This window comes from Muscardinus avellanarius (genome assembly GCF_963383645.1).
Source record: "Muscardinus avellanarius genome assembly, chromosome: 21".
In the NCBI taxonomy this organism is placed as follows: domain Eukaryota; kingdom Metazoa; phylum Chordata; class Mammalia; order Rodentia; family Gliridae; genus Muscardinus; species Muscardinus avellanarius.
In genome coordinates, this window is record NC_137807.1 from 14,138,604 (window position 1) to 14,165,532 (window position 26,929).

Below are 26,929 nucleotides of genomic sequence, written 5' to 3' on the forward strand. Positions count from 1 at the left end.
GCGGAGCCCGGGTGCACCCGGGAGTCCGCAGGGGGCTGACCAGTGACCCGGGAGGGGAGCGAAGCGGAGGCTCCGGGACCCGGGGTGGGGGGGGCAGCGGACCTGGGCCGGGGCGGGTGGGGGGCAGCGGACCTGGGCCGGGGCGGGTGGGGGGCAGCGGACCTGGGCCGGGGCGGGTGGGGGGGGCTTTCTGCCCAGACCCAGGGCCACAGGTGTGGAAGGCAGGGTCTGGGGGTCCTGACTCTGGAGGGGGCGCGGGTGGGGGCACCGGCTGGGCTTCTCTTGGGTGCTGACGCAGGCGCCCCGCTCGGGACGCGGGGCTCGGCGGGCCCCCCGGGGGGGACGGGGGTCCCGGGGGCGGGGTCCCGGGGCCGGGCGCGGAGGCGGGGGGCGCCCGGGCGGGGCTCGGGGGCGGGGGGCGCCGGGCCCGGGCTCGGGGTCCCGGCGGGAGGGGCCGCGCCGCCGCCGCCGCCTCCGCGGGCGCCCGGGCTTTATGCGCGCGGGGCGGGGGAGGAGCCGGCAGGTCGGCCCCCGGCGGGCCCTCCCCTCGGCCGTCCCCGCCCGAGCGGGGTCGGGGGAGGGGGCAGCATGGCCTGTCCGTCCGGCCCCCTGCGCCGCGCTCCTCTTCTGCCCCGCGCCGAGCGCCGCCGCCGCCGTCGCCGCCGCCCCGCCGCCCGCCCGCCATGGACTCGGACGCGCCGCAGCCCGGCCCGGCCGCCCCGGACGCGCCGCACGACCCCTGGTACGCCAACATGGCCGAGGCGCCGGCGGCCCGCGCGCGCCCCGCCCGGCTCACGCGGGCCTTTGTGTCTCTGCTCCTCCCGCAGCAAGATGTTCGTCGGGGGACTGAGCTGGCAGACGACGCAGGGTGAGCGGCGGGCCCGGGGGGCGGGGGGCGGCGGGGGGCAACTCCGCTCGCACCTGCGGCTCAAAGTTTTGCGGGGCGGCCCGGGGCGCGGGGAGCGGCGGCCCCGACCCCGACCCCGGCCCCGGCCCCGACCCCCGGCCCCGGCCCCGGCCCCGGCCCCGACCCCCGCCCCAGCCCCGACCCCGGCCCGCGGGCGCCGGGGGTCCGGGCCGGCGCGAAGGCGCGTGTGTGGTTGCAGAAGGGCTGCGCGAGTACTTCGGCCAGTTCGGGGAGGTGAAGGAGTGCCTGGTGATGCGGGACCCCCTGACCAAGCGATCCAGGTGAGCCCCCGCCCCCCGCCCCGGCGCGCCCCCCGCCGCCGCCCCCGTAACGCTGCCCCCCCCCCCCGCCGCGCAGGGGTTTCGGCTTCGTCACTTTCGTGGACCAGGCGGGGGTGGACAAGGTCCTGGCGCAGTCGCGGCACGAGCTCGACTCCAAAACGGTGAGTGGTCCCCGGGGGCTGCGGGGGCCTGGGGAGAGGGAGGCTCCGGAGGAGGGGGGGCCGGACTGGTCCGCAGGGACCGGCGGACGCCCCCCCCCCCCTTCCAGGGAAAGAGGGAGTCGCCGAGCGAGAGGGCCGCGGTGCTCTGAAACTTTGTCGGCCGAGTTGGGGGCAGAGGGAGGAGGAGAACCGCGGCCTGGGGTGCGATGCTGCACCCCTCCCCCGTGCGGGCGAGGGCAGGAGCGGCCACCCCCCCTACCTCTAGGTAGTAATCTGGATGGCTCAGAGCGTGGGGTGGGGCTGGGTGCCTCCCCTGGCCCAGAGTGGGTGAGTCAGGGCTGCAGTGACCCACCCGGTGGCTTCTCTGAACTCTTAACTAGTATTTGGCTCTGAGACACCCCCCCCCCCATTTATTCCAGGCCAATGAATGGCAAAGCATCGCGGAGGCCCCCTCCCTCCCCTCTGCCCTCCTCCCCAGACTTTTGGTCAGTGACCTCCTGGCTTTGTGTGGAAGACAGGGACCTGCCTTGGCCATGAAGGGCATTTATTTATGAGAAGGGAACTCGCTGGCATAGGAAGAACCCTTCTCAGGAGGAGCTGCCTGTTCGGCAAACTCCAGGAACATTTTGCTGCCGTGTCCCGCGGGCTCCCCAGGGTCTTGGACCCTGCAGGGGGCGCTAGCGGAGGCCAGACCTAGGGGAGAGGGAAAAGGAGAAGATCAGAGGAGGGCTTACTGGGTGATGGGGGTGCCCGTCTGCACCCCCGGACAGTGTGATCTCTTCTCAACTCCAACTCCCCCACCCTCCCTGTCCTAGGGCCTCCCTGCTTGGGTCAGTCACTGGCTACCGTTTACCTGCAACAACGGCTGGTTGTGCCCAAGAATTTGTTAAATTACCGCCTGTCCCCAGCTCCTGTTATCTCTGCCCAGTGGCTCCCACTCCCCGCTCGCAGTAATGAGCAAATGGGGCCAGGCCTCGACTTTGCCGGCTCTGAAAGGATCTTGGCGCAGCCCGAGTGACCCAGGCTGGGAAAGGAGAGACAGTGGCCTATTGTTTTGGGTGATTATCTGCCATCGAGCTGCCTGTTCTCCTACCATCCCCTGTCCTCAGAATGCACTGATGGCTTCTGCTGTGCTCAGGAAGCTGAGATTTAGGGGCTGGGGGCTGGAGGAGTGGAAGATTGATAGGGGCCAAGAGAGAGGGAGGAATGACTGGGAGATGGGTATCCTTAGGAGATGGGGACGGACGAGGGCGCTGGCTTTGTCTGTGTTTGGTCTCTCTGGGCTGGGGAAGGGGGCGGGCGGGAGGGTTACTGCGGGGAGTCTATTTTGGGTTCTGACTTTCACCTTTTATTTACTTGTTGGGTGTACTTAGGTTGCCAGCTGTGAGTCAGAGTGGAGGTGGGGTGTGTTGAGGATTGGGTGTGTGGGGGTATGGGGGAGAGTGGCTTGGGGACGTCTCCCCTTCAGGGCCTGTACAGAGGGATTGATTGAGGTGTGTTGGTGGCTGGGCTTCGAAGCTGCTTCTGGGAGAAACAGAAGGATGAAAATGTCCACAGGGTTATGAAATCAAAGCTTCAGACAGGGGAATGGAAGCTTTGACTTTCCCTAGAGCCCAGTGGGCCTTTGCAAGAGAGGAAGCTTTGTCCCCGCGTGCATTTTGGAGGTTCCATCTCTGGGCAGATTCCAGGAGGGGGTCTTGCAGAAGGATGGTTCCTGGTCTGTGCTGTTCAGACAGAAGGAAGCCAGGGCTGGTTGCCTAGAATGAGGCTGAGTTTTGAACAGAAAGAACTTTGAGAAACATAGATCTTCCCTGCGATTGGCCGGTGGACTTCTGAATGATGTCCATCCATGTGGGTGCCAAGAAACCCTGGCATGACCCGGCCTCCTAGGTCCTGCATCGATCACAGTGTCTCACGCCCTGTCTCTTGCTGCCTGTGTGCACAGCTAGAGTGCCCAGGAGTACCCAGGTGCATCTTGATCTCTCCCTCTGTTGTTCACAGCCAAGGGCAAAGGTGGCCTCCTGGTAATAGCACCTTTGTTTGTGCAATGAAGGACAGTTCACAAAGGGCTGCTTTCACCCGTGTTATCTCATTTGATTCCCCGCAGCTGCCCCTGGGAAGTGTGGGTGCGATGGTCCCCACTTTGCGGATGAAGGAGCTGAGGCTTAGAGGGGCAAGCAAGTTCCCAAGATCACAGGTTTGGCGAGCGGCCCAGAGTTTCTTATCCAAGTCCCGTGCCCTTTCATGTCACCAAAGGCTGCACCCTGCCTCACCCTGAGCCTAGCTGCATTAGCGAGCTGTTTGCCAGACGCCTCTAGGAAGGCTGTTTAGGAGTTGAGGTATCCGAGGAACAGAACTGGGTCTGTCCTTGGCATTTATGAACTCTCGTCTTGTAACCTTTTCCCAGGCAGGCAAAGACTGTTTCCATTTGCGAGGCTTCCAAAGTCAGAATTGCATGCCTTATCTAGACCGGTGTGTCTGTGTGACATCACTTAAGCAAGGAAGCCCTTGGTGTACCTATACTTGAAGGAATAAGACTTGGGCTTACTTATTACATTATTTTTGGTTCTTGCTGTGAGCTAGACACCATGCCAGATAATCTGTATGCTTTACTTTAAATAATCTTTAGTCGGGCATGGTGGCGTACGTTTGTAATCCCAGTACTTAGGAGGCTGAGACAGGAGGATCACAGGTCCAAGGCTGGCCTCAGCAATTTAGTTGAAGCCTTCGGAAATTTAATGAGACTTTGTTTCAAACTAAAAAATAATATAGGGCTGGGAGTATAGCTTAGAGGTAGAATGCCTCTGGGTTCGATCCCCGGTACACACAAGGATCTGCAGTTGACTCTTTGAGGTGGGCATTACTGTTTGCCCATTTTGCAGGTGTATTTGGTCCTGAGGCTCCGAGAGGCTAAATAACTTTCCCTAGGTCTCACAGCTAGGAATCAGTGTACGTGGGACTTGAACCCAGTAGCTTGCTTAACCACTGTGCTTTCCTGCCTGACGCTGTTGTGGCTCCTGTCACCTCTGTGTCCTGGTGAGAGGCGCTTGAAGGCTGTGTGGTCTCATGCCGAAGTGTGGTGACCAAGCCCCCTTCTACCTCTCCCTTCTCTTTCAGATTGACCCCAAGGTGGCCTTTCCTCGGAGAGCACAGCCTAAGGTAGGTGTGCCCATGGCTGGGAGGAGCTCTGTTACCTAGGGCAGCTCTGGGAAGCAATTTTCCTCGTGTTCTCTTCCATGGCAGATACATCTAGGACCTCTGGACTGTTTCTGGATAGACCTGGGGGCTGGGGGGAACTCTTGATTGACACTGTGGACTCTCCTGTCCATCTCTGGGGTGGACCAGAGAGAGAGGTCCATGTGTAGGGAGTAAAGAGAACCACTTGGGGGGTTCATTATCCTGTATTTGGGGCCAGTACAGTTTGGACCCTGTGTCTAATTCCTACATCATAGGTCTGAAGGCACTTACCTCTGTGCCTAGAACTGGGAGGGGGGAGGTCAAGCACAAGGCAGGCTTGCCCCCAAGGAGCCAGAATTGGGCCAGTGAGCCTACTTCTGACCCCCCAGTCATCTTCCTACCTCTGACATGAGGGATGCTAGACTTGCCAAGGGGCAGAGGGGATCACGGAGCCTGTCGCTGTTGACTGTGCAGAGATTTCTGAGCAGTCCTACACGGTGGCACTCAAAACTTGTGGGCAGGGCAGGGGCCTCAGGTCTGATTCCAGGTCTCATGGCAACCGGCCCGATCTTAACTTTTAAGCCCTTGAGTCTAGGGGCAGGAGAAAAGGCTAATTACAAACTCAGGAATCCCAAGTTTGCTGACTTATCATGTGTCCTAAGACTGGGTTCTTCTCACGAGATCTCAGTTTCTCACTTTTTATGAAGGAGTTGGTGTGAATTTGGGTGCCTTAAGATTCTAGCCAGTGAATTCTATTGAGGCCTCTAGCTCCTGCCAGGGTGAAGGGAGAGGAAGAATTTTGGGGACAGGAAAGGGGCATCTCTGGAAGGGGCCCAACAGTTATGGAGCAGGTATTGGAAGGAAGCTGCACCGGGGAGCACATGGTCGGAATTGGGTTAATTCCATTAAGCAGTTTGGTGACAGAAGGTGCTTTAGTGTTAGGATGGGGCTGGGAATTGCTGCGGATTAGCCATGCGGTCCTGGGGTAATTAGGACCATGTGTCGTTCCTAAAACAGGGCTGGGGCCACGGGGCTGCCAGAGGTTGGGTTGGGAGGAGGCTGATGAGGAAAATGTCAGTGTTAAGTTCGGGGAGTCCCTGTGATGGCCTCGGCCTGTCCCAGGAGAGTCGGCGGGGTCTTTGAGCTAGGCTGTGGGTCTGGGTCGCTGAACGGCCCCCTACCCTGCTGGGTCCCGAGGGAAGGCATTTTTCAGACCCAGGGAGTCAGGCACACTCAAGCCCGCCAGGGTGTGGGGTGCACAGCTGCCTTGCTCGAGGCAGGGGTCCGAGGGGGAGCTTGGGGCCTTCAGAGAGGCTGGGGCCACAGAGAGTTTGTCAGCTGGCATCCTGGCAGGGGCTCCAGCCCTGCTGGTGGCGGTAGGCCACCGGACTCAGATGCCCACTTTCTCATTCCCTCCCCGAACAGATGGTGACTCGAACTAAGAAGATCTTTGTGGGGGGGCTGTCGGTGAACACCACGGTGGAGGACGTGAAGCAGTATTTTGAACAGTTCGGGAAGGTGGGTCTTGAGTGGGGGGGTGCTTGCTGGGGGCCTCAGAAGTGCTGGAGAATGGTCAGTAGCCAGTAGGGGCCGGCCAGCCAGGTCATCCCGATTCCTGCCGAAGGTGAAGGGGGGAGGCTTTGTCCTCCTGCAGGTGAGGCCAGGCCAACCCACCTTTCCAGCTCCTGGCCCATCTCTGGTCCTCCGACTCTGGACATCCCCAGGGGAAGGAAGCCACACAGTGGCCTCCCTGTTGTTGCCCTTCCTCTGTATTTTTCTCTTGCTTAATCTTCATTCTCCTGAGGGAGGCGGTGCTCCCAAAGCCAGCTCAATCCAGTCACCCCTCAGCCTCCTGGGAGTTTGCACCTGTCCAGGCCAGGGGCCGTTGCCCCATCCCCCACCCCTCCTGGAGGATGATGAGGTAATAAACATGACTCCCCGTGCACTAGGTACCTGCTTGCACAGGTGGGGAGCGTGGGGGGCTGCTGATCCCCAGGTACGGGAGGGAGGCTGAAGAAAGCACCCTCGATTCTCATTTGGCCTAGAGGACTGGCTCTCACTCTGAGTGCGTGTAGCTTGAATTTCTGGGCCTGTGAAGATGTAGGCCGTGAAAAGGTAGGAGGTGTGGCAATGACAGACAATAGGGTGTCCCCAGAAAGGTGGCGCGTGAGCATCTAGGGTGGTAGAGAGAAGCTCAGGTCTGAGGAGGAGGAGGAGGAGGAGGAGGAGGAGGAGGGCAGCTTCGGTGGAGTCCAGGTCCCTGGGATGCCTTTTAGGTGAGACAGGCCAAAGGTGGTGTCTCTGCGCTCCCTGCAGGCCACGGCTTGGGAAATGAGCTGCAAGCTGTAACTGATTGGGGGTCCCCTGACCACGGAGGCTGAGGTGCGGAGGCTCCGTGGGGACCTGGGCCTGAAGCCAGGGCAGGCCTGCCGGGGCCCCAGAGGAAAGGGCGCTCCTGGGAGGCAGCAGGCCCGGCTCGGCTCCGGCGGGTGTCTTTGTGTCTGAGCGCCGAGCATTAGAGCTAGCACTAATCTGATCCAGCAGCTGTGATTGGAGGCCGCCTGCCCCCGGGGCCGGCGTTGCCACGGCAACCGGGCCCCAGGAGAAGCCGTCAGCGGCCGCGTCTTTTGTTCGGGCCTAAATCGGCGTTGGCATGTGAAACCGGCCCGGGGAGGCCAGGGGGAGCCGGGAGAATAGGCTGCCAGGGAGCGAGGGGGACAGCCGGGAATGCCAAGGGCCCCGCGGCGGGGGGCTCCCCGCCCGGATCGAGGGGCTGCCACCGTGGGGGGAACAATGGTCAGCCGCCATGGCTGCCACTCAGGCTTAGCGGCAGCCGAACTTGGCGGCTCCCACTGGTCAGCAGGCCTTGGTCGCCTCCCCTCCCCCCCGCCCGAGCCCCCCTGCCCCCAGGTTCCCATGGAGACCAAAGCCTATTAAGGACACTGGGCTGGGAGCCTCCCTCCCCTCAGCTGGCCCCAGGAGGGGACACCAGGCGGGGGCACACTGGACCCCAGCCGCTCTCCCAGCGCCTTGCCCTGGCCTCAACCCCACTGCCCCACTCGGGGTCTCTCTGGCCCAGGCCTGAGGGTGTGGAGACCAGGGATGCTGGATGGGGAAGGACTGTGGGTTTGGCCTGAATCAGGTAGTGGATCAGGCCAGAGCTCAAAGCTGTGGGATTAAGGAGGAAGGTGTGGCGGGCTCTTCTGCTCATTCACTCATCCATTCAAAAAATAATTGAGCTCAAGTCAGGGTGCTCAAGAGAAGGGTGAGCGCGTTCATAAACGACACTGTCCTTAGGTGGACTCTTCCAGCCCGGGTGTTGGACTGGAACGCCCTCTCTCTAGTTTCGCTACCCTCCCCTAAGTGACCGTGGACAGGTTCCTCCATAATAAAGATAGTAGTATCTGCTGTTGTTTACTGAGTACTTCTTGAGTCCCAGGTACTGTGAGAGGCGTGCGTTATCTCATTTAACCCTCCTGATGCCCGTTTCATGGATAAGGAGACCTAAAGCCTCTTGCCCAAGGTTACCCAAGCAGCAAAGGCAGGACCCGAGGCGCCAACTCAGGCCTGTTCTCCTCAAAGCCTGTGCTTTGATCAAAACCCTTCTTTCTGGGTGTCTGACTTCCATTGCTTACGGGCATGCTGGGGAAGATGTGCTGAACCTAATGTGTCTGTCCAGTTTGGATGGGGCGGCCGACTTGGGATTGGGACTCAAAACAGGGACGTAGGGATGGGGCAGGGAGTCCCTTGCAAAGAGAGAAGTTATTTTTCTTTGAGACCCTCCTGGCTCCTGGTCTTGGTTCCTCCCAGGGGAAGCCAGAGGCCCTGTGTGGCTTGATGCCTAAGGAGAGCTGGAGGACGCCCTGGTTCCGCAGCTGCACTTTGGCGAGGCAGGGAGGCCCTGGAAGTAGAAGGACGGGGAGTGAGGGAGGCTATGCCCCATGGCTTGAGGAAGGTCCCCTTATCCTTTGGGCGACTATTTAGGGGAGGATCAGAGACTGGTGGGGCGTGTGAGGGGGAGGATCAGGCAGCCCCCATCCCACTAAGGGGACAGCCATTAGCTGGCCATGTGTCTAGAGGACTGGCTGGAGGACTGGGTTCTAGAGAGGGTAGCTAGTGTAGACCCTCCCCCTTCCAGAGTCCCTTCCCCTCCCCCAGCCAGTGGGAGGCGAGCAGCCCAGGCACTGAACTCTACTCGCTTTAATTACAGCCTCTAGCTAAAGGAAACCTCAATTAGAGAAAAGATCTGAACCAGGAGAGGGGAGTGAGTCTGGCTGCTGTCCTGCCCGCCTGGCCTTTTGCAAAAGGGAAGACGCTCTTGCGTCTCTTACTCGCGCCCCGCATTTCCTTCTCTGGTGTCCACTCTGCCTCCTCTCTGCTCCGTCCAGGGTTGCTGTGTGACCTTGGGAGGCAAAGTCCATCTGTCTGAGCCCAGCTCCTTATCTACACAGTAGGGATCTTCCCCTACAGGCAATGGTGGGCGCAAAGTGCCAGGCACATATTCGGATAATAAATGCAGACGGGTCCATGAGGAATCTGGTGATGTGTGTATGGCGGGTGCCGTGGTGTCCGGTGGGCTGGTAGATGGAAAGGGGTCCCCTGAACTGGGAACAGGCTAAACTGAAGCCTGGCATGGGCAAGGGGGGCGTGGGGGCCCCTGGTGTTTGGTGGGTCCTCCATGGCAGGCTGTGTTTTAGGTTGATGATGCCATGCTGATGTTTGACAAGACCACCAACCGGCACCGAGGTGAGTGTGCTCCCTCCCCCTCCCCGGCTGGGCGGGGCCTGTGGTCAGCCAGGGGGCTGCAGGTCACCCCTGCCCTTTCATCTCGCCTCCTGACATCCTATCCCTGAGGATCCGCGTCCTCTCTCCGGCCTGGCCTTACAGAAGGCTTTTGTCCGCCGTTTCCTGTGCTAGAAACTTGCCGAATTGCAGACACCCGAGAGGAGCAGAGGACAGGCTCCCCACCAGTGGCCAGCATCTGCCTCGGCCCAGGCTTACCTTGTCCCCTGGTAACCAGAGCTCGGGCAGGCTGCCCCAGGGTCAGGCTGACTGCACGGGCGCGTCCGCCTGGCTCCCTCCCTAGGGCCTTGCCTCCTGAGAAACCCCATTCCAGCCCCAGGAGGAGGCGGGTGTTCCTCCAGTTGCCTCAGGGCTCTGGCTCTTAGCCTTTTGGGGGCAGTGGGGTATGTGCTCTGTGTGTGTGTGTGTGCACATGTGCACGCATGTGAGGGTGTCTGTGCCTGAGCATGTGTGTGTCTGGTATGTCAGGGCAGCTGTGTGAAGAATGCCCATGAGTGTGTGTGTGTGTGTCTTTGTGTGTGTACAAATGTATGTTTGGGTATATACACCTTTGTTTAAGTGTAAGCGAGTGCTCATGGGAGTTCTTTTTCCTTCTTTAGAAAGCATTTAAGAGAGGAAAGGCGTGTTAGCGTACGATGGGTCCTCTCTACCCGTAGTGCTGCGTTTTCAGATTCAACCAATCACCGATTTAAAATATTTGAAAAAAATTGTATTAAGCCTATACAGACTTTTTTCCTTGCCGTTATTCCCTAAACCATACCGTATAACAACGGTGTAATCGCATTTGCCTTGTTTCAGATATTAGAAGTCACTAGAGATGATGTAAAGCATGAGAGATGGTGTGCATAGGTTCTGTACAAATACTGTGTCCCTTTCTGTAAGGGACTTGAGCACAGCACAGAGTTTGGTATCTGTGAGAGGTCCTGGAACCAATCTTCCTCCAGTTCAGGGAGACGACTGGACGACTATGGCAGTTCTGCCATTTTCCAACTTGCTGTGTGACCTTGGGCAAGTTGCTTCACTTCTCTGAGCCTTGTTCTGCTCGTCTATAATTTGGGACTTGACGCTGTGTCTCGGCCAGGGGCTGAGAGGCTCCTGGACTGCGGGCAGAGCCTTTCATTAACTCCCAGACACTTGCCCACAAGAGGAGCGGTGGTGTTGCTCTGACCTGGGGCTGGGTCCTGCCCCTGCCCCTGAGCCCTGGCTCTAACCTGCCCTTGCCCCTTGCCCAACCTCTAGGGTTCGGATTTGTCACATTTGAAAGCGAGGACATCGTGGAAAAAGTGTGTGAAATCCACTTCCATGAAATCAACAACAAAATGGTAAGCTGGGGTGGGAAGAGGCCAAAGTGCCGAGGGGTGCTGGGGAAGCCCCAGGGTCCAGCAGCCACAGAGCTGGCTCTCCTGCCCCCGCGGATCGAGACAGGGAGGCTGTGTCCATGGTGGCCAACTGGGGTCTTTGAGCCTCAGTTTCTGCACGTGTCGAATGGGGGTCACAGGAGCAACACACCACAGGCGTGGCGTGAACCTTTAGTCTGAGCAACTGCATGCAAAGCCCTTTACACAGTGCCTCGAACCACGAGTGCTCTGTAAACAGTAACTGTGGAGTTAATAATAAAAGCCAGGCATGGTGGTGCACACCTGTAATCCCAGTACTTGGGAGGCTGAAACAGAAGGATCGCAGGTTTGAGACCAGTCTCCCAACATAGCACGACTCTTCGCAACCTAGTGAGACCCTGTTTCAAAATTTAAAAAAAAAAGGACTAGGGCGTAGGTTGGAGTAGAATGCCTCTGAATTCAATCCCCAGTACCAAACTAATAACAACAAGAGAAGAAAGGCGCCCAGCTGTAGGGAAGACTGACCATCAGGTCTCTTGCAGGTGGAATGTAAGAAGGCTCAGCCAAAGGAGGTCATGTCCCCGACCGGCTCAGCCCGGGGCAGGTCCCGAGTCATGCCCTACGGAATGGACGCCTTCATGCTGGGCATCGGCATGCTGGGTACGTACGAGGCTGGCCCCTGCGGCTTCTTCCTGCCTGGAACTGCTCCCTGGCTGCCAGGGCCTGCGTGGGTGTCGCATCTCCTCTGTGGTCTGCCCTCCTGTCTGAGTCACTGGGCGGGAGCGAGGGCCGGGCATCTCCATCAGGGCTGGCGGTCTGCCTCAAGGTGGGTGGTTTAGCTGTGAAGTGCTGCCCTCTCCTGGTAGCCAGAAGGATGGTCCAGCTGCTCCATACTTACTGGTCCTCAGTCCATTGATCCGTCTGTCCGTCCATCCATCCATCCAGTAAATAGGTACTGAGCAACCGTGTGTGCCAGGCCCTATGCCAGGAGTCCCAGCAGTGACTTTCCTGAGATTTATGTTCTGTCAGAGAACAAGTAAGGAGTTAAATAGATATAGGATGGAATTTAGGTTACCCAGGGAACCTGGCGATAGGGAACTTGACCAAGACGTGGGGAATCAGAAATAAGTGACATCTATGCTGAGTCTGTAGGTGAGGTAGGAACCAGTGATGGGAGGGGAAGGGAGAAGAAAAGGGAAAAGTGTTCTAGATGAAGGGAACAGTATTTGCAAAGGTCCAGAGGTCTTTGGGAAAGCAAAAGGAGGTCTGTCTCTTCTTATTCATTCAACTAATGTTTTTATGTGTGTAGTATTGGGAATTGGGTTTCTTTTTGTTTTGTTTTGTTTTTTGTTTGTTTGGGTTTTTTTGGTGGGTACTGGGGATGGAACCCAGGGGCCTTCTACCTCCAGGCTATACTCTCAGACCTGTTTTATATTTCATTTGGAAACAGGGTCTTGCTAAGTTGCTGAGAGCCTCACCAAGTAGCTGAGGCTGGCTTCGAACCCACACGATCCTCCTGTCTCAGCCTCCCAAGCTCGGGGATTACAAGCGTGCGCCACCACGCCTGGCTAGTAGGCTAATATTGGGAATTGAACCCAGCGTTGTTCTGTCTTCAAACTACACCCTCACCCCTTTAAAATGTATTTATTTATTTACTTACTGATTATTGTGGTACTAGTGATTGAACTCAAGGACATTCTACCTCTGAGCTACACCCCAACCCTATTTTTATTTTTACTTTGAAACAGGGTCTCACTAGGTTGATGAGAGCCTCACTACTTGGTGAGGCTGTGCTCAAACTATGATCCTCCTGTCTCAGCCTCCCAAATGCTGGGATGACAAGCGTGCACCACCACACCTGGCTTGTTATTATTATTTTTTTTAATAAACAGTATCTTACTAAATTGCTGAGGCTGTCCTCTAATCTGTGAACCTGTCTCAGCCTTCCAAGTACTGGAATTATAAGCTTGTGCCAACACACTATGCTGTTGTTTTTTATTTTATTTACTTATATTATTATTATTATTATTATTATTAGTAGTAGTAGTAGTAGTAGTAGTAGTACTGGGAATGGAACCCAGGGGCTTTCTACCTCTGGGCTACACTCCCAGATCTATTTTTTTATATATATATTTTATTTGGAAACAGGATCTCACTATATTGCTGAGATCCTCACCAAGTTGTTGAGGCTGGCTTTGAACCTACGCAATCTTCCTATTTTATCCTCCCAAGTATGGGGATTACAAGCGTGCGTCGGCACGCCCGGCACTATTTTACTTTTTTGAAACAGGATCTTAATAGGTTGTTAAGTCTGGCTATATTGCTGAGGCTGACCTTGAACCTGTGACACTTCCTGTCTTAGCCTCCCAAGTCCTAGGATTACAGGCATGCAGCACTGAGCCTGGCTTTTATTTATTTACTTATTTATTTATTTGGAAGTAATTATGACAAAAACAATTACATAAAACTGGCCACAATGGTGTACACCTGTAATTCTAGTACTTGGAAGGCTAAGACAGGAGGATTCCAGGTTCAGAGCCAGTACACCAAAATTTAGCACGATCCTGACTGAACCTAAAATAGGGCTGGGTGTGATAATGTACATCTGTAATCCCAATACTTGGGAGGCTGAGGTAGCAGGTTCAAGACCAGTCTCAGCAACTTGGTGAGGATCTCAGCAACCTAGCGAAACCCTATTTCAAAAAATAAATAAACAAATGAAACAGGCTGGCGTGTAGCTTGGAGGTAGAATGCCCCTGAATTCAACCCCCAGTGCCACAAAAAGAAAAAGAAAAAAGGGCTGGGGGTGTAGCTCAGAGGTAGCCACCCTCTGGGTACAATCCCAGTATTTTTTTTTTGTGTGTGTGTGGTACTGGGGATGGAACCCAGATGCATTCTACCTCTGAGTGACACCCCCAACCCTATTTTTTTATTCTTTATTTTTGAAACAGGGTCTCACTAAGTTGCAAAGGGCGTAAGTAGCTGAGGCTGTCCGTGAACCTCAAGCCTCCTGTCTCAGCCTCCCAAAAGCTGGGATTACAAACATGCACCACCACGCCCTGCCAATCCCCAATATTTTTAATTTTTTTTTTTTTTTTGGTGGTACTGGCGTTCCTGGAAGCCCTTCTACCTCAGGTATACACTCCCACGGGCTACACTCCCAGACCTATTTTTTAACATTTTTATGTGGAAACAGAGTCTCTTAAGCCAGCAAGGCTGGCTCCGAACCAGCGTGATCCTCCTGTCTCTGCCTCCCAAGCACGGGGATTACAAGCGTGCGCCACCATGCCCGGCCTATTTTTAATTTTTAAAAAAAAAATTTGGAGCCAGGCGTGGTGGCACACACTTGTAATCCCAATACTTGGGAGGCTGAGACAGGAGGATCAGGGTTCACGGCCAACCTCAGCTACTTAGTAAGGCTCTGCGCAGCTTAATGAGACCCTGTTTCAAAATAAAGAATAAAGTCAGGCTGGGGGTGTAGCTCGGAGGTAATTGCCCCTGGGTTCAATATTCAGTACCACACAAAAAAAGAGGTGCTGGATATTGAGTTTAGAGGCATTCTAACTCCAAGCTACACCACCATCCCGATTGGTTGTTTTGTTGTTGTTGTTTGGTTTGGTTTTGTGGTTGTGAGATTGAAACCCAGGGGCTTTTCTACCTCTGGACTATACTCCCAGACCTATTTTATACTTTATTTGGAAACAGGGTCTAAGTTACTGAGATCCTCAGTAAATAGCTGAGCCAGGTTTTGAACCTGTGCAATCCTGTCTCAGCCTCCCAAGCACTGGGATTACCAGTGTGCACCACCACGCCTGGCCGGATTTTTTTTTGTTTTCCGGGTCTGGGGATGGAACTCAGAGGCATTCGACCTCCAAGCTACACCCCCTGCCTTATTTTTTATTCTTTATTTTGAAACAGGGTCTCACTGAGTTGCAGAGGGCCTAAGTAGCTGAAGCTGTCCGCGAACCGCGATCCTCCGGGTCTTAGCTTCCCGAATGCTGGGATTACAAGTGTGTGCCACCACACCCAGCTCCTGGCCAGATTTTTACTTTATTTTTTTATTAAATTTTTTTCGGGTCTGGGGTGGAACCCAGGGGCATTCCACCTCCAAGCTACACCTCCTGCTCTATTTTTTATTCTTTCTTTTGAAACCGGGTCTCAGTGAGTTGCAGAGGGCCCCACTAAGTAGCTGAGGCTGTCTGCGAACCGCAATCCTCAGGCCTCAGCCTCCCTAATGCTGGGATTAAAGCTTGCACCACCATGCCCGGCCAGATTTTTACTTTTTATTTGGAAATGGACTCACTAGATTGCTGAGACCCTCGCTAAATTGCCAAGGCTGGCTTTGAACCTGCGATCCTCCTGTCTCAGCCTCCTAAGGAGAGGGATTACAAACTTGTGCCACCATGCCCAACTCAATCTCCAGTATTGGGGGGGGTCAGGCCTGGTAACACATGCCTGTAGTCCCAGTACTTGTGAGACTGAAACAGGAGGATCAAAGGTTCAAGATCTGCTTCAGCAATTTAGGGAGGCCCTCAGGAACTTATTGAGACCTTGTTTCAAAATAAAAAATAAAGTAGGGCTGGGTTGTAGATAAGAGGTAGAATGCCAGAGTTCAATCCCCAGCACCAGCACGTACAAAAACATAAAAGAGCCAGGCATGGTGGTGCACACTTGTAATCCCAGCATTCTGGAGGCTGAGACTAGAGGATCGTGGTTCCTGGATAGCCTCAGCTACTTAATGAGGCCATCTGCAACTCAGTGAGACCCTGTATCAAAATAAAGAATAAAAAATAGGGCAGGGGGTATAGCTCGGAGGTCAAATGCCCCTGGATTCCATCCCCAGACCCACAAAAACGAAACAAAACATAAAAGAACAAATGTAATATTTTATCAGATCCAGCTGTTAATTTTTGGGGGGGGTACTTGGGAAGGAACCCAGGGGCATTCTACCGCCGAACTACACCCCAGCCCTATTTTTTATTCTTCATTTTGAAACAGGGTCTCACTGATTTTCAAAGAGCCTAATTAAGGAGCTGAGGCTGTTCGTGAACCATGATCCTCCTGTCTCAGCCTCTCAAATGCTGGGATTACAAGTGAGCACCACCACACCCGGCTTATTCTATTGCTTTTTTTTTTTTTTTTTTTGGTGGTACTGGGGTTCCTGGAAACCTTTCTACCTCTGGGCTACACTCCCAGACCTATTTTATATGTTTTTATTTGGAAACAAAGTCTCTTAAGCCAGCAAGTCTGGCTTCAAAACAGCGCAGTCCTCCTGTCTCCGCCTCCCAAGCGTGGGGATTACAAGTGTGTGCCACCACCCTGACTCTTTTTTAATTTTGAAACAGGTTCTCACTAAGTTGTGGAGGGCCTAGTAAGTTGCTGAGGTTGGCTGCAAACCTATGATCCTTCTGTCTTAGCCTCCCAAGTACTGGGATTACAGGTGTGCACCACCACACCTGGCTCATAATTTATATTAATACAGTATTTTTATCTCGGGCTAGGGATGTGGCTCAGTGATGGAACTCTTGCCTAATATGTGTGAGGCCCTGGGCTTGACACCTTAGCACCACCAAAAATAAAGAAATAAATCATCTAGTCTACCTTCTCTTCTTCAATTTTATCAATTTATCCAATAATATTCTTTTTTGTGTTTAATATATATTTTAAGTAACTCAAAGCTGTCTCACCCCCCCCCCCCATTTAAAAAGTAAACATTAGCCGGGCATGGTGGCACACACATGTAAACCCAGTATTTGGGAGGCTGAGACAGGAGGATCACACAGGTTCAAAGCCAGCCTCAGCTACTTAGTGAGGCTCTCAGTAACTTAGTGAGACCCTGTTTCCAAATAAAATATAAAATAGGTCTGGGAGTACACCCAAAAAAAAAAAAAAAAGGAAAGGAAAAAGAAATGTCTACTAAATAGTGGAACTGGTGTAGTTAAATGCCCTGAAGCCTGTCAGAACTGAATTTGAATCCTAGTTGTACCATAATTACTAACTGTAGGATTTTTCTCTGGTAAGACAGGAAATTAACGCTTAAGGAAATCGTGGAATAAATTCAGACAGTAATCCTCAGTGCTATGAAGGGAGAGATGAGGGTGTGTCATGGCACAGGGTGTAACTTCTGGGCCAGAGACTCCTGGGGGAAGACTTGTCCGGGACTCGTACAACACAGTCCTCCAGGGAAGACTCTTGGGCAGAGGCTGCAGAATGTGCAAAGGCCCAGCAGTGGGGGTGGCAAATTTTGCTGGAGCAGAACAAGGGAGGCGCAGAGCAGAGGAGACGAGACCGGACGGGAGCAGGAGCCACAGCGCGAAGGGCTTTGGGTTTTTCTCATCGGTTAAGTGTCACATCTCCCAGCCTCGGTTTCCTTGTCGATAAAATGAGGCTCTTAATAGTACCTGTTGGCTACTGTATGCTTTGAGGTTTAATGAGATAATTAGCGTACGCTATGCTTAGCACTGGCGTTGGCGTTCGGTAGGTCTTTGGAAGCATCACTGAGGATTATTCATGCTAGGTGGTCGGGGAACAGGAAATGGTTGGGCCCAGATCCTCCCCCGGCAGGGTCTCAGCTGTGGGTGAGGCATCTGACGCTGTGCCTTTGCCCCGTCAGGTTACCCAGGTTTCCAAGCCACGACCTACGCCAGCCGGAGTTATACAGGCCTCGCTCCCGGCTACACCTACCAGTTCCCTGGTAAGTTGTGCTTGCTGTCCCTGTGCTGACGGCATGTCCCTGGTTCCCAGGCAGTCTGACTCCCAGGGCGGTGTCTGGGGGTGCATGGCCGGGGTCTGCCTGCTGGAGGCTTGGAAGGAAGGGCATGTCTGAGGAAGGAGGGCCTCTCCCCAAGCCTGTCCCAGAAGCCGGGTGGGGACCTCTGGTGTAGCCCCTGCATGGAACCGTTCTCTCCCAGGCCCTTCTCTGCCTGCTGCCTGCCTGTCTCTCCTCTCCCCCCAACTCTGGGGTTGCCACTTCCACCAAAGGGGGCACAGGGCTTGTGGGGCTCCCCCAGGACCAGTCTGAGTTGTGCCTTCATGACCACCCTTAAAATGACCAGGTGCAGTCTGGCGCGGTGGTGCACGCCTGTAGTCCTAGTACTTGGGATGCTGAAGCAGGAGGATCACAGGTTTGAGGACAGCCTTGGTAACTTAACGAGGCCCTCAGCAACTTAGTGAGACCCTGTTTCCAAATAAAAAATAAAAGCCAGGTATGGTGGCGCACGCTTGTAATCTCAGCATTTGGGAGGCCAAGAGAGGAGGATCCGGGTTTGCAGCCAGCCTCAGCTACTTAGTGAGGCCCTTTGCAACTCAGTGAGACCCTGTTTCAAAATAAAGAATTAAAAAAAAAAATAGGGCTGGGGGTGTCACTCAGAGGTAGAATGCCTTTGGGTTCTATCCCAGTACCAGAAAAAATAAATAAAAATAAATAAAAAGGGCTGGAATGTATCTCAGAGGTAAAAGGCTCCTGTGTTCCATCCCTAGTTCAAGAACAAAAACAAGCCAAGCGTGGTGGCACTCACTTGTAATCCCAGTACTTGGGAGGTTAAAACAGAAGGATCCAGGTTCTCAGACCGCCTCAGCTACTTAGGGAGGCCCTCCACAAACTAGTAAGATCCTGTTTCAAAACAAAAAATAAAAGCCTGGCGTGGTGGTACACACTTGTAATCCCAGCATTCGGGAGGCTGAGACAGGAGGATCACGGTTTGCAGACAGCCTCAGCTACTTAATGAGGCCCTTTGCAACTCAGTGAGACCCTATTTCAAAATAAAGAATAAAAAATAGGGCTGGGGTATAGCTCATAGGTGGAATGCCCCTGGGTTCCATTCTTACTACCACAAAAATAAATAAGTAAATAAAAATTAAAAAAGAAGTACAAGGCCAGGCGTGGTGGCACAGGTTTATAATCCCAGCATTCAGGAGGCTGAGACCGGAGGATCTCGGTTCACGGACAGCCTCAGCTACATAGTGAGGCCCTCTGCAACTCAGTGAGACCCAGTTTCAAAATAAAGAATTAAAAAATAGGGCAGGGGGTGTAGCTCGGAGGTAGAATGCCCCTGGGTTCCATCCCCAGACCTGCAAAAAAAAAAAAAAAAAAAAAAAAAAAAAATCAGGCTGGGAGTGTAGATCAGAATGTTACTCTGGGTTTCATCCCCAGCACTACAAAAAAAAAAAAAAAAAGAAAAGAAAAACAAAACAAAAATACAATGACCAGGTGCTATGCCAAGCCCTTTGAAGGCTACTTTTGAGATTCTAAATACTGAATAAAAACAGATCACAAGCATTATAATCACCAACCTCATTTGTTAATCCAACATCCAGGTAACAGTAAACTTTTAAAAAAGTGTCAGGAGAGGTTGAGACATGATTACAGTTTCAAAGCCAGCCTTATTTATTTATTTATTTAGTGGTACTGGGAATGGAACCCAGGGGCCTTCTACCTCCGGACTATACTCTCAGACCCATTTTATATTTTATTTGGAAACAGGGTCTCTTAAGCAGCTGAGGCTGGCTTCAAACCTGTGCGATCCTCCTGTCTCAGCCTCCCAAGTGCGGGGATTACAAACGTGTGCCACCACGCCCAGCTCAGCCTCAGTTATTTAGCCAGACCCTTGAGTTCAATCCCCAGCACCACCAAAAAATAAAAATAAATAAATAAACAAACAAATAAATAACACACACACACACACACACACACACACACACACACACACACACACACAAAGTATCAGGGGGCTCAACAAATTTCTGAACCGTCCCATCGTGACTATTTAATGTTGTCTTCTTTGAAATATCAAATGTCAACCAGGTGGCACATACCTGCAGTCCCAGTACTTGGTCAGCTGAGACAGGGAAATTGCTGGTTCTCGGCCAGCCTCAGCTACTTAGTAAGGCCCTCTGCAACTTAGTGAGACCCTGTTTCAAAATCAGAATCAAATAGAGCTGAGGGTAAAGCTCAGAGGTAGACCGCCCCTGAGTTCAGTCTTCAGAACCATACAAGAAAGAAATATCAAATGTCATACTCTTGCAAGGCTACTTACTTATTTTTGTGGAGCTGGGGATGGAACCCAGGGTCTCGAGGGTGCTAGCTGGGCAAGTACTCTCCCACTGAGCCACACCCCCGCCCATCTTTGGTCTTACTTATTTGAAGGCTCCCTGGGCGGGTAATTATATCTGCTGCCCTTTGGGCTGTTTAATGTGGAATCTTTTGTATACATTATATTGTTTAATCCTGCCAGTAATCTCATGGAGGGACCCCCCCCCATTTTATTGATGAGAAAACAGACTCAGAAAGGAAAACTGACCTGCTAAGATGATTCAGCTAGGGGATGGCAGCACCCCAGTGCTGGACCCCAGCCCGGGCAGGGCCTCACCTGGGGCCACTGCTTTTATCAAGCTGCAGCCCAGCGCTTCCCTCCCCACAAAAAAGAAAGAAGGAAAGAAAAAAGAAAGAAAGAAAGAGAGAAAGAAAAGGAAGAAAACCTCCAGAGAGAGAGAGAGAGAGAGAGAGAGAGAGAGAGAGTGTGTGTGTGTGTGTGTGTGTGTGTGTGTGTGTGTGTGTGTTACTGGGGTTTGAACCCAGGGGCTTCAACCTCCAAGCTACATCCTCAGCCCTATTTTATTATTTTTATTTTGAAACAGAGTCTCACTATGTTAATGAAAATCTCACTACTTGGTGAGGCTGTCCTCAAATCTGTGATCCTCCTGTCTTAGCCTCCCAAGTACTAAAGTACTAGGATTATAAGTGTGTGCCACCATGTCTGGCCTGAGTGTTTCTTAAAAGGCTCAGAAGCCGGGCGTGGTGGTGCACACTTGTAATTGTAGTACTTGGGAGGTTGAGACAGGAGGGTCACAGGTTCTGGTCCAGCCTCAGCAACTCAATGAGACCCTATTTCCAAATAAAGAATAAAATAGGACTGAGAGGGTAGCTCAGAGGTAAAACACCTCTGGGTTCAATCCTCAATACCAAAACCAAAAGCCAAAACAAAGAAACAAAAAAAATCACTCAGAGCCAGGTATGGTGGCATATGCTTGTAATCCCAGTAGTTGGCTGAGACAGGAGGATCACAGGTTCATGGCCAGCCTCAGCTACTTGGTGAGGCCCTGTTTCAAAAGAATAAGGCTGGGTGTGGTGGCGCACGCTTGTAATTCCAGCATTCGGGAGGCTGAGACCGGAGGATCGCGGTCCGTGAATAGCAACAGCCTCAGCTACATAGTGAGGCCATTTGCAACTCAGTGAGACCCTGTTTCAAAATAAAGAATAAAAAATAGGACTGGGGGTGTACCTTGGAGGTCGAATGCCCCTGGGTTCTGTCCCCAGGCCCGTAAAAAAATAAATAAAATAAAAAATAAAGAATTATAAAAAAGGATTGGGGATATAGCTTGGAGGTAGAGTCCCCCTGGGTTCAATCCCCAGTACTGCACACGTGCGCGCGCGCGCGCGCACACACACACACACACACACACACAGATAAGAAACCCCCAGGGCTGGCGCAGTGGGTACACGTTCCTATGATTCCAGCTACTTGGGAAGCTGAGGGGAAAGGCTCAAAAAGTTTGAGGCCAGCCTGGGCAACGTAATCAGACCCCATCTCAAAATAAAAATTAAAAGAGCTGGGATGTAGCTAAGTGGTAGCGCCCCCCTCGGTTCAATCCCCAGTACTGAGGAGGGGCCTGCCCAGAATTGTGCTAGCACGGCCCCCTGCCCAGGGTGGAGGTGGCAACACGGCCTGCCTTTCTCTCCCTCTGTCTCCTCTGTCTTCTCCCCCCCCCCCCGCCTGCTGGGACTCTCCCACCCCAGCCTAGGTCCTGTGCATGGCTGCCCCCACCCAGTGTCCCTTTGGGTGCATTTGTCCTCCCTGGGCCATGCCCGAGGGGTCCCCGACTTCTTCCTAAGCTGTTTTACGTTTCATTTTAGAATTCCGTGTAGAGCGGACCCCTCTCCCGAGCGCCCCAGTCCTCCCCGAGCTTACAGGTCAGTGGCTCGGATTTCGTACATCTCCTAGGCCACACGGGAAGCGAGGGAAGGGCCCAGGCCTTCCTGGGAAAGCCAGCGGGACCCTTCCTCCTGCCCACCAGCCCCTGGCTGTGGGGACACAGCAGATTGTGCCTGGGCCTGTCACGGCTTTGCCCTCACGGATCGGGGATAGGGCCAAGCCAAACAGACGGAGGCAAAATCACTCATTTACCCATTTGGCAAATATTTACCCAGCGCCTCCCGCGTGCCAGGCACCATGGAGGCTTGGGATCCAGCAGTGAACGGGCCAGGATCTAAAACCCTGAGCTCAGCTGGTTGGCGAGGGTAACTTCAGGACATGGAAGCGACATGCCTGTGCCCGGTGCCAGCCACTCCCGCCAGGGGGTGCAGGCCCAGGACGTGAGATCCGCAGAAGCCTGAACCCCAGACTTCGCTTTCAGACGCATTTTTTTGAATCATTTTTAAACATTGGGAACAAATTCCTAATGGTCAAAACGCCACAGGCCAAATGAAACGCACCTGAGAGTCAGACTGGGCTCTGGGGCCGCCCGGCTGTGGCTTCGGGGAGGTGGGTGGGTGCTTGGCCGGCAGGGGCCGCTTCTCCGGCTGCAGCCTTTCCTGGAGCCAAGCGCTCCCCTGCGGAGCTGGGCAGACTGTGGCCAGCTGGAGAGACCAGAGGCGGGCTGCGAGGGGCTTCTCTGTCCAACCTGCTTCTCCCCCACCCCACCCAGACTGTCCCCATTCTGGCCGCGTGTGGAGGATGTGAGCATAGGGCCTGCTCAGATGAGACCTTCCTTCCAAAGGGTGCTGGGGGCCCAAGGCGTGGGAGGGGGAGACAGCTGCTTGTACCATGAACAGGGCGTTTGACCAGCAGCCGTCACAGCCTGCAGACTGGAGAGGGAAGCAGATGCTTACCGCCCTAAGAGGGATTCCTTAGAGTTGTGATGACACTACCTGGGGATGCCCACTTGGCTCTGTGATGTGCCCCAGAACCCAGGCCTCGGGCCCTGTCCGGCCTTCCGCCCCAGGGCACAAGTGTCCTCTCTCCAGGTCCCTTGGCAGTGGGGCAAGTGGGTCTGAACCAGCAACTCTTACAAATCTGGGCTCTGAACTTCCCTCTTGCCTTGGAGAAAGGGGACTTGGGTGTCTCCTCTGTGTGCTGAGTGTGTGTTTATTGTGCTGATGCTGGGCCAGGTACTGGGGACACAGCAGTGTGTCCCTTCTAGAGGAGGGAAAGGGCCGTAGACAGTAACCACTTCCAGAGCGGGAGAAGTTCTCCAGGGAAGGAGAAGTGGGGCTGTGCTGAGGGGCTGGGGCTGGCGGGGGGCTTCAGAGGGGCTAGGTCTGAGCGCCAAGGGCCAGTGGTATGAAGGTCCTGAGAGCCTCCCCAGGGTGCAGGGGCCTTGTCCAGGGTCCCTAGGCCCAGGGCTAGTTCCCTTCAAGGGCCAGAGTCACCCACACTATCCCAGAGGGTGCTTCTTGGGAGGGGAGTGGGGTGTCCTGAAGACTTACGAGATGCAATCCCTGAAAGCCCCTTGTTCTGGGGAGTGGGAGCCCTCAGGGCCGGCACCAGGGCTCCGGTGAGCCCCTGTTCAAGCCAGCAGACCATCAAGTAAAGGTCCCCTCTGCTCCTCTAGCAGACGCTTAATAAACACCTGCTGGGCACTGTGGAATGGGACAGGTCCCAGCACCTGAGGACAGTTCCACAGAAAAGGGGCTGGAGTGGCGTTTACCAGCTGGGGCCAGCCCTGCACAGGAGCCTGGGGCACAGCTGCGCCACGGCCTCTGGATCTGCCCTGTGCCCGCCATGGCGAGCACCGAGCCCAGCTGCCCAGAGCCCGTCCCACCTTGAGACAACCAGGCGGCTTTCTGTGTCCCTAGTTTATCTGTCACCAGAGGGGAGTAACCCCCCAGAAAGCTGGGGGCCAGGTGGCCCATGCTCTGGCACAAGTACTCTGAGAAAGGGCTGCCCTCTGGGAGTGATGAGCCCAGAGGAGAAACTGAGGCCGGTCTGCTCAGGAAGCTGTCCTCTCTCCTACCCGATTCCTGCCGTCACGCCGGGGCCCGGCCTGGTGGCACAAGGGAGCTCTGTCTGCCTCGGGCAGGACAGAGAGTCTGCGCGCGTGCCCCTGGCGGGCGCTGGCCACACTGAAGTCCGACCTTCCCTTTCAGCCATTCCTCTTACTGCTTACGGACCAATGGCAGCAGCGGCGGCAGCAGCAGCTGTGGTTCGAGGGACAGGTAAGACCCTCAGAGAGAGAGTGTCAAAGTCCAGAGGGGCGAGGAGGTAGCTTCTGCCCTCCCAGCAGGACTGAGCCATTCACCCAAGTATTAACTGAGTGCAGGGCCTTGCCTCAGTACCAGCGAGCCAGCCAGGAATGTGACTGATGGGGTCTCTGTCCTCTGGAGTGCCCAGGCCATAGGCTTCAGTATTAAAAATGCCATGCCAGGCCAGGCGTGGTCGCGCACGCTTGTAATCCCAGCATTGGGAGGCTGAGACCAGAGGACTGAGGTTCGCGGGTAGCCTCAGCTACTTAGCGAGGCCCTTTGCAACTCAGTGAGACTGTTTCAAAAATAAAGAGACAAAAAAATAGGGCTGGGGGTATAGCTCGAAGGTACAATGCCCCTGGGTTCCATCCCTAGTAATGCAAAAAAGTAAATAAAAATGCCACTCCCGCCAGGCATGGTGACACACGCTTGTAATCCCAGTACTTGGGAGGCTGAGACAAGAGGATCACAGGTTCACAGAAAGCCTCAGCTACTTAGTGAGACCTTGTTTCAAAATAAAGAGTAAAATATAGGGCTTGGAGTATAGCTCAGATATAGAATGCCCCTGGGTTCCATCCAGAGTGACACACACACACACACAAGCCATACCCAAACCAAGCCAGTGATGCACACCTGTAATCTTTTTTTTTTTTGCGGGTCTGGGGATGGAACTCGGGCATTCGACCTCCGAGCTACACCCCCAGCCCTATTTTTTTATTCTTTATTTTGAAACAGGGTCTCACTAAGCAGAGGGCGTCACTAAGTAGCTGAGGCTGTCCGCAAACCACGATCCTCGGTCTTAGCCTCCCGAATGCTGGGATAACAAGCGTGTGCCACCACGCCCGGCTCACCTGTAATCTTAGTACTTGGGAGGCTGAGACAGAAAGATTGAAGATTCAAGGACAGCCTCAGCAATGTAGTAAGACTCTCAGCAATCAAGCAAGACCCTGTTTTCTAACAAAAAATAAAAAGGGCTAGGGGTGTAGCTCAGAGGTTGAATGCCTCTGGGTTTCTTCAGTACCACAAAGAAAGAGGGAGAGAGGAAAGAAGGAAGGAAAAGAAAAAAGGAAAAGAAAAGCCCATACCCAAGCTGAGCATAGTGCATATACCTGTAATCCTAGTTTTTGGGAGGCTGAGACAAGAGGATCAAAGATTCAAGGACAGCTTCAACAACATATTGAGACTCTGAGAAGTCTAGCAAGACCCTGTTTCCAAGCAAGAAATAAAATAGGGCTGGGGTATAGCACAGAGGTGAAATGCTCCTGGTTCAATCTCCAGGACCTCTCCCCACTCAAAACAAATAAGAAAATCTGGGAGTGTGGCTTGGATATAGAACACCCCTGGGTTTAATCCCCAGTACCAAAAAAAAAAAAGGTGGGCGTGGTGGCACAGGCTTGTAATCCCAGTACTTGGGAGGCTGAGACAGGAGTATGACACAGGTTCGAAGCCAGCCTCAGCTACTTAGGCCCTCAGCAACTTAGTGAGACCCTGTTTCCAAATAAAGTATAAAATAGGTCTGGGAGTATAGCCCAGAGATAAAAAGCCCCTGGATTCCAACCCCAGTACCAAAAAAAAGAAGAAGAAGAAGAAGCCATAAGCTGAGGTGGTGACACATGCTTATAATCCTAGTACCTGGGAGGTTGAGACAGGAGGATTACAGGTTTGAAGTCAGCCTTAGCAACTTAGTGAGGCTTTCAGGAACTTAGCAAGACCCTGTTTTCAGAGTTAAAAAAAAAAAAAATACATCTGGGAGTGTAGCCCAGAGGTTGACACGGGTTCCATCCCCAGTAAATAAAACACACACACACACACACACACACACACACACACACGCACCATCATACCAAAAGATGCTGCTGGGGGAGTTGGGTACCAGAGCAGCATGCAGTCATCCTTCCTGGGAAAGTAGGAAAGGCTACCAGGGTACAGGCCTCTTAACTTGAGATTTGAAGGCAAAAGGAGGAATAGTGTTTCTGGTCAAGAGAGCAGCGTGTGTGAGGGCTCGGAAGCCAGGCCATCTGGGTAGCGTGCAGGAGCAGGGAGTGGTTCGGCGGGACTTGAAGCAGAGTGGCGGAGGTCAGGCATAGACAGTGCCCTGTGTGCGGGGAAGGGTTAGAAGGGGCTCCGCAGGAAGCTGGGACAGGTCCCTGGGCTGCGGAGGTGGATGAACTGGGTCTCCAGTCAGTGGACCCAAAGGACTGGCTCGGCTGCAGGGTCCAGGCCAGCGTGGGGGGAGGGGTTGGAAGGGTGCTGTGGGCCACCAGGGCGCCGGGGCTATCACCATCTTCTTTCTGGGTTACCAGGCTCTCACCCTTGGACGATGGCTCCCCCTCCAGGTTCGACTCCCAGCCGCACAGGGGGCTTCCTGGGGACCACCAGCCCTGGCCCCATGGCTGAGCTCTACGGGGCAGCCAACCAGGACTCGGGGGTCAGCAGTTACATCAGCGCCGCCAGCCCTGCCCCCAGCACCGGCTTCGGCCACAGTCTTGGGGTGAGTGGCCGGGCCTGCAGCCTCCACCTCATCCCCTGCCCTGGGATGCTGGGGAGAGAGAAGCATTGTCATTTGGGGCAGAAGGCGGGGTGAGGGGTGAGGGGTGGGATAGAAAGCGTCGCTCTGGGGGCCCGTGAGGGACGGCGTCCGCGCAGTGGGCGTTTTGCTGTGGCCTTCCGTGTGCCAGCGTTTGGAGGACAAACTGGGCCCGCGCCATCTCTGCTACATGGGAGTAGATTCCAACTTGGGTGCCCTAGTTTTAAATGGGGCGCTGGTTATGTGCAGACTCCTAGGCCCTGCCTTGGAAGTTCTTTGCAGTCCTACTTGGAGACTGCCACATTGTCCGTAGCTACAGCAGGGCCGACAGAGGCCTGGTAGAGAAGGGTCAATTCCTCAGCTCGGTCCTCCTGGGCGAGAGGGCCCCCTGGGCCTTCTGTATTTTCCCTGGGAGTCCAGGAGTCTAATTCTTTTTTTTTTTTTTTTTTTTCAGGGCCCCTTGATCGCCACAGCCTTCACCAATGGGTACCACTGA

General features: G+C 54.2%; 1 protein-coding gene across 5 annotated transcripts; it reads left to right on the forward strand.

The window, feature by feature from the left end:
* Positions 1-683: 683 nt before the first annotated feature.
* Positions 684-26,929, forward strand: MSI1 (musashi RNA binding protein 1; the record flags this gene model as incomplete). 5 transcript variants are annotated; one of them, XM_080717366.1, is made up of 14 exons in its annotated part: positions 684-742; positions 828-868; positions 1,107-1,188; positions 1,265-1,349; positions 4,467-4,508; positions 5,952-6,044; positions 9,224-9,272; positions 10,569-10,651; positions 11,209-11,326; positions 17,280-17,360; positions 21,579-21,635; positions 23,811-23,879; positions 26,210-26,397; positions 26,888-26,929. In XM_080717366.1, the coding sequence occupies 14 exons, from the start codon at positions 684-686 to the stop codon at positions 26,927-26,929; spliced, it is 1,089 nt and encodes a 362-aa protein (XP_080573492.1). The 5 variants fall into 5 exon arrangements, with proteins under 5 accessions (XP_080573492.1, XP_080573494.1, XP_080573493.1 ...); XM_080717368.1 differs by having other exon boundaries at positions 26,243-26,397; XM_080717367.1 differs by having other exon boundaries at positions 1,110-1,188.